Source organism: Brassica napus, chromosome A8 (assembly GCF_020379485.1).
Source record: "Brassica napus cultivar Da-Ae chromosome A8, Da-Ae, whole genome shotgun sequence".
NCBI lineage: Eukaryota > Viridiplantae > Streptophyta > Magnoliopsida > Brassicales > Brassicaceae > Brassica > Brassica napus.
The window spans coordinates 19,603,944-19,611,237 of NC_063441.1; the positions used below are offsets into that span (position 1 = coordinate 19,603,944).

The window sequence follows — 7,294 nt, forward strand, 5'->3', positions numbered from 1 at the left end:
TCGCCAAATCTCATTCTAATGATCTAATCAAATCTTTCTTTCCGTTTTTAGCATGCAAATTTGAATTCTCGTGAAATTAATTCCAGTTTAAATCTTTCAGTCGTATTCAAGATTCCTTTTGCGTTTAAAAAGGGAACGTTGATTGGACGAAATAAATGCTAATCAAATTAGCCGCCGAATCAAATCTTTCTTTTCCTTTTTTTTACCATACAAATTTGAATTCTCGTGAAATTAATTCAAAGCCAATACAGTTATTCGGCCCAACAAGGCCCAATAAGATTAGGAGTCGCCACGCTTCGGAAGAAATTTCGTTTTTGTATTATCTTCGCCTTTATCGTGTTGACGAAGATCAGCCATGGATTCGTCTCATTACAATCCGAACTACGGCCAATGGAATCCTCATCTTCTTCTCCTTCCGCCGCCGCCGCCAGTGCCTCCTCCTCCTCCTTTTCCTCCTCGTGAATCTCATCCCGATAGCCCTAGCTTCTATGTTCCATCAATCCAAAACGGTGGGCAACGCCTCCATTATCTTCCACCCAAGCCGGCGGTTAATCAGCCGTCTCCCTACTACTCCCAGCAACGGCCGCCGCGACAGCATCTTCAATGCATTCCTGAGAAATTTAGCTATGAGTCTCAAAAAGTTTCGCAGCCGTTGTCGTTTACGGAATCTCGAGATATCTCTCAGTCTGTTGGGGTTGGTTACAATGATAGACGAATTGATTCATGGAGAATGGAATATTCAGCTCAGGGACGGAGGGATTCATCAGGTGTTGGTGGCATTAATCGTGGTTTAGATGGTAGTTCTTGGTCTAGAGATGAGTTTCGTAATCTTGGACATTTGAGAAAAGAATCTGGAGCAGCTTGGGTAGAGGGAAACTATCAAGACCGTGGTCAGTTACAAGCAGAATATTTTAGGGGTTTAGATAATGGACATAGGAGTTTATCTTCACGTGTTGGTTATAGCAGTGAGCGATATGGTGTTTCAGTGAGACGTGATATGAGTAGGTCATCAGCGAGTCGTGAAGGGGCTAGAAACCTCAGGTGGGATGAAGCGCGGAGAAGGGAAGAATACTATCATTTAGATTGTGGAAGGAGAGAGGGGAGCAATGCCGCAAAGAGAACACCTGGGAAACAAACGCAGAAGAAGAGTGCTCTGCTTAGGCTTGAAACTCCAAGAAGCCATCATAACGGTAGAGAGAATGCTCGGAGTCGTTGTAGTTTTAGTGGGAGAAGGTTTAACTCTAATTCGTTTAAGTGTAAAGAACACTTGGGTTATTCTGATCGTGGATTGGTGGAGAATCAAAGGGGGAGAACTTCAGTTAATCTTGATGTTTCGTTTCAATCGAATCGCTTGGTAGCTAAGCCTGTAGCTTCACCTGCCAGTGCAGACATCCACCCACGCCGGTCTGTGACACCTAGGTCTAGTAAAGCTGGAAGAGCATTGGTGCCTGATAAAAGTGAGAAAGCTTCGGTAACTGAAGAAAATGGAAACAGAAGTATACTGAAGTCTCATGAAGATCTGGTGGACCGAACGGATACTGGTTGTAAAGCTCTTTTGCCGAAGGGTATGGAGATGGAAGGAACCGTGAAGAAGAAGACTAATTCGTCTCCTAAGAAGTTACCTATATCGTGGTCAACAGTTGCTGATCTCTCCGGGTGTTCTGAAGCAAGAATTCGTTTTGCTGGTATGTCCATGTGTAATGCTGGGTCTCAACCTTGTGAAGATGTGGATTTGGATTGTTTACCATCAAGGAATTCATCAGTGATGGATGTAAATGCGGAAGATGACAGCAAGGGGATCAATAAGAATGTAGATTCTCTGTCTCCTGAAAATGACTCTCGAAGGTGTCTCCCCAAGTGTCCAATTTCCTCTGCCTCTTTGGACATCCCTAATGATTCAACCGAGCTTGCTAATGCTCACAGTTTTACCGTTTGTACATTTACCAATACCACGGTCAATCCATTAGTTGAGAATGAGAATGGTAGCAGAACAGAATCCATGGAAACTACAGCTCGTAATAGTGCTGCAGAAATGGCTGACAATCGGGACAGTGATAAAGGTGAAAAGGCTTGTGTAAAAGGTACTTCTTCATCTCTTACAAAGGTTGATGTAAAGGATTCATCAGTTGTGTTGCCTGTTGAAAGAACTGATGGCTGTTCAGGTAGTGATGAATCAGGTTTAGCTATGGCAGTACCATCTGACGTATGTATGGAAAATGTAAGTGCCGAGAGACTTGTGCCTGATGAAGATCTTGGTATAACATCTCATTATCCAGCAGAAATTCCTTCTGTGGATCAGTTAAGTGGTTCGACTATTAGAGGTTTGGAAGTTTGTTTACCTGAGCCAGATGTTTCTCTGAGCAAAGGTATTACTGGTGGTTCAGCTGAGTGTCTTGTTCAGCGAGACGTTAGACAAAAAGATTCCACTTTTTGTGATAGTTTGCCTAGCTCGCCTCCACTGGTAACTGAAACAAATCTTGCAGTTGGAATTAATGGCATATCTGCTAATGAAACTGTTACTGATGCTGAATCTGGTCTCCATGAAAGTCAACCATGTTCAACAGTATGCAAATTCATGCATGAGAAAAATAATTGTGCTGAGAAGACTGTTGTAGATACTCAAGAGGAGAAAACAAACCCTTATGGTGGAACTTTGAATTACAAAACTCCACGAACTGATATTGTTGCTGTTACTGGGGATTCTGTGTTTCCATGTAGTTCTGTATCCAGCTCACCGAGGCGGAGCTTCCGGCATATACGGAGTGAAATTCATGTTGCTGCTACAGTTGATGAAACTTGCAAAGATAAACCGAAAACAAAGCATTCTGGTGGTACTAGTAAGTACAGAACTGGGGGAACGAATATGTTTGCTTTTAGTGGGGATTCAGTTCCATGTGGTTCTCTTTCCAACTCACCTACGCTGTACAGTCATATACGGAGTGAAGTTCATGTTGCTTCTATGGTTGATGACACTAGCAATTACAAAGACAAAGCAAAGCCATCCGGTGGAACCTCTAAGTGTAGAATTTCAGAAAGTGATGTAACATTTGATGTTGGCGGTCAAGAGAAATACTCACTGAACAGGGTTAAGACTGACATATTTGACGGTGAAGTATGGTCATCTTTTGTAAATGTTTCTGGAGCTGAAATTCTTGGTGATTCAGGTGTTCCTCTGTCTAGATCACACTCCAATGTTAAAGATCATGTAATATCTGCCAGAGATCTGGATTCCCAAAGTAAGACATCTCTGAGCTCTAGGTACGATGTAGAAAACAGGGAAAATAAATCGAATTACTCTGCTCAGAAAAGGTTTTCCCGTGCCCTGCCTTTTGTCTCTGGCCCTAAGAAAGATGCTAACCCTCCCAATAAGTGTCACACTTGGCATCGAAAGCCAGATTCTTCTGCCAAGCCGTTGTCGTCGACTTTGTTTACACAACCGAAGTTTCCCATAATGACTGCTCAATCTAGTATTAGTTACGTACGTAAAGGGAATAGCCTTCTTCGAAAACCCTCGTATGGTTCTCTTGTTAAAACAGGAGAAATAACCACTCTTGAGAGGCAGTCAAATCCTTCCTCAGATAGCAGCACCTCCAAAGTATCAAATGCCATTATTACTTCTTCTGGAAAATGTCTGTTATCTTACAGCAGGGATCACCTCATCTCTGGTTTACCTGAGTCTATCATGGACTCTGCTACATCTGAAGAAGCCAATGCTCCACATTCGGGTGGAGATGCATCCAAGACATCTGACATTCAGACAAATCATGCTTCAGATTGCCAGCAGAAGAGAAATCATCCTAAGTTGGATTCTTCACATTTGAAGAGAACGGTATATGTCAAAAAGAAGGCAAATCAGTTGATTGCAGCTTCAGATATTTATGGTGCAGTTAAGGGCCAGATTCCTACCTCTGATGGCTATTTCAAGCAAAGTAAAAATCAGCTAGGAAGGACTTCAGCGAGCTGTGTCAGTCACTCACCTGATGATTCATTAGATTCACAAGCCGCTACAACCATGGTTTCGAAAAGATCATCTAGCGCAGCTTTCTCCGACTCTGGTATGAAAAGTGAAGTAAATATGTGCTATTTGAGCATCTATCAGGACTATGTCCAAATTGATTCTGATACGCATGTTTCTTTAGGAGATCTTAAACAAAGGATGGTTAATTCCTGGAATAGAAAATGAATAATTGGTTTAATTTGCATTACTCCTTTTTTTTTTCAGGAGCGCACAATCCATGGTTTAAGATTTCCTACAGAAACAGGCGTATCACAGTCCCTTTTAATGGACTTGCATATGTTTTTGCTGTTTTGCACCCATAACCAGATGCGATAAATTAAGTAACTGGTCCCTTGTTCTTATTTGCAGCTGTCACGAGACCATATAAGCGGTCAAAATTTTCTCTGGTTTGGACGCAAAATGATCCACAGTCAAGATTGCGCACGAGTCACATGCGCTATCAGAGGATCTTGCCGCAGCTTGTTCCTTGGAAAAGAGTGACATACTGGAGAAGACTAATGAATTCAGTCTCCGGCTCTGCTTTGCGAAATGGTTCTTTTTCCAAGAGCAGGTATCTAGCATCTGATGTACTCTCATATTCCTTAGGCTGCACCGCTTTTGTTTTTGTGTTTGCAAACTTGATGACAGGGCCTTCTAATCTTCAGCCAAAAATTGTCCATGATGAGGAAGACACATACGATTTATACAAGATCAACTAATGGGTATTCACTTAGAAAATCCAAGGTATTAAGTCTTGGTGGTTCGCATTTGAAATGGTCCAAGTCCATTGAGAGAGACTCGAGAAAAGCTAATGAGGTTAGTATCTTCACTCAATTGTCCTTGGCTTGTTTAGCAGTTAGCACAACTGAAAGTGGCGTCAACTGTCTTTTTTTTTTCCTCTTTGTACAGGAAGCTACCTTGACTGCGGCTGAATTTTCGAAGAAAGAAAGTGAAAAGCATTCTGGACAAAGTACTACTAGGATAACAAGCAGAAACCATCTGACACGTAAGTTGGACGAATTATTCTCTCTTTTAGGCCTCCTAGCCTGTTCGCACAAAGCTTCAACTTCAATTGTGTTGGTTTATCTTCTTGCTGTTTTTTGAGATGCCCGGATGACTATTTCAGCATACCTCACGTTTTTTTTTCTTATCAACTTTTGTTTTTCAGGGGAGCGTGTTTTCAGGATTGGTTCCCTTCGTTATAAAATGGATTCTTCAAGCCGAACTCTTCAGAGAATATCTGGTAGGATATTTGGAGTTTCTTTTTGTAATAGTATATGTATTAGATCCTGGCCACTCCCTCTAGGTGGTTGACAAGTCTCAAGCTAGGGACTGATAGGATATGAGAACTCTCTAGGCTTGGAACTGTTAGTTTCCTCATTAGTGCACGAGAGTCTTGGCATCACTAAGACATGATTCTTTGTCAGATGATGATTCACCGTGCACTGGACTTACTGAAAATGGGAAAGGCGCAAAAAGACCACCGTTCATTCCAAAGAGATTGGTGATAGACAATGAAGAGTATGTGATTCTTGATCTAAATTTGTCTAGATTTACTCTCTACAGTGGAGCCTTAGTCAAACATTTGAATATCAATTTTTCAGATATGTTCGTGTGGGAAACGGTAACCAACTTGTCAGAGATCCAAAGAAACGAACTCGTGCGTTGGCTAATGAGAAGGTCAGATGGAGCCTGCACAATGTTCGCTTGCGGTCAGCTAAAAAGAAGAAGAAGTACTGCCAGTTCTTCACAAGATTCGGGAAATGCAGCAAAGATGACGGGAAGTGTCCCTATGTTCATGACCCCTCGAAAATTGCGGTTTGCACCAAATTTTTGAATGGGTTGTGTGCCAATGAAAATTGCAAATTGACTCACAAGGTTGTCCTACTAAGTCATTGCTACAGAGTTTTACTTCACAGAAAATCTCTAACTGCCTAACTTATTTCTTCCACAGGTCATTCCAGCAAGGATGCCTGATTGTTCTTATTTTCTGCAAGGTAATGGTTTCCATTCTACAAAGTTTCCAATTGCGGGTATGCACAATACTAATACCTCCTATAAACGCAGGCTTATGCAACAGTGATGCGTGTCCGTATAGGCATGTGCATGTCAACCAGAGTGCAGCTATATGTGATGGGTTCCTAAAAGGATACTGTTCAGACGGTGACGAGGTAAGGATTCAACTTAGAATACACTACACGGTTTGAGATTAGCTCATTTTATTGATTTTTCACATGAATATGCTCGTTTTATGAATATTGCTGACTCTTATAGCGACCTTGATCCCTTATACTTCTTTCGAGGACGTCAATATAAGCATATTACGTTGACTAATACCACAAGGAGTATAAGGGAAAGAGAGATCCTTCGCTGGCTTCATGTTACGTTTCTTTTAATATCCCTCTCGATTCACTCACAAACACTTGATGAAGTTAAGATTGCGGCTTGTCTCTACATAATGGTAACAGTGTCGGAAGAAGCATTCCTACACCTGCCCAGTATTCGAAGCCATTGGATCATGCTCTCAAGGATCAAAATGCAAGCTCCACCACCCCAAGAACCAAAGCAAACGAAGAAAGAGGAAAAGACCAGCCGAGCCGTCAGAGATAAATTCCCGTGGGCGTTACTTTGGCTCGCGTCACAAAGTCTTTTCTGAGTCTGAGCCAATGGTAGTGGATAGACGTCCTACTAACAGTGCAGATTTTGGAATAGAAGATGGCCTTGACTTCATATTCCTTGGCGCTACCGAGTATGAAGCAGGTGATAATCTAGCCGCCGAGGAATCTGTCTCCAGTGCTAGTGAAGAACCGGTTTCAGTTTACAATCTAATCAGACCAGTGGCTTTGATGCAGTAAGAAGCAAGTATCAGTTTTGGGTGACTACTACAAAGGTAAGCTTTCTCTGTTAGAAAGACAGTGTCTTTTGTCTAATACGTTAACTTGTAGCTTTTTAGGGAGTTAGTTTAGCTTTTGTTCTCTTCTCGATTTGTACATTGTTATTTATCTGTAAACGATCCAAATTGGAATACATTTGTTTTTGTTGGTCTATCTTCTCTTTTCTTTTCTCACTCTTGCTAGAATTTTAAGTCCCTTAACAGAAATCAATCATTTGCATTAGTATATAAAAGAGAAGTATATATTACTTTGAATTGCATGTACCTTTCCGTTGATCAACACCGTGTTGCACCCTGGTGAATGATTCTTTACATATACTTTTAATCTTCACATGGATAATCCAATTTGTTTCTGTCGAATTTAAATCTTCTAAGTTGTCAATAGACATTTTACTAAATTTCTA

The 7,294-nt window shown here is 41.3% G+C and overlaps 1 protein-coding gene across 2 annotated transcripts; it reads left to right on the forward strand.

Annotated features, from left to right (window-relative positions):
* The first annotated feature begins 233 nt into the window (after positions 1–233).
* On the forward strand, positions 234–7,044 carry LOC106425958 (uncharacterized protein At1g21580-like). 2 transcript variants are annotated; one of them, XM_013866668.3, is made up of 11 exons: positions 234–2,081; positions 2,163–4,055; positions 4,367–4,568; positions 4,663–4,813; positions 4,907–5,003; positions 5,166–5,240; positions 5,425–5,518; positions 5,602–5,875; positions 5,952–5,994; positions 6,065–6,168; positions 6,466–7,044. In XM_013866668.3, exons 1-11 carry the CDS (start codon positions 356–358, stop codon positions 6,850–6,852), a joined length of 5,046 nt encoding a protein of 1,681 aa, XP_013722122.2. In that variant the 5' UTR covers positions 234–355; the 3' UTR covers positions 6,853–7,044. The 2 variants fall into 2 exon arrangements, with proteins under 2 accessions (XP_013722122.2, XP_013722121.2); XM_013866667.3 differs by having other exon boundaries at positions 236–4,055.
* The last annotated feature ends 250 nt before the right edge of the window (positions 7,045–7,294 follow it).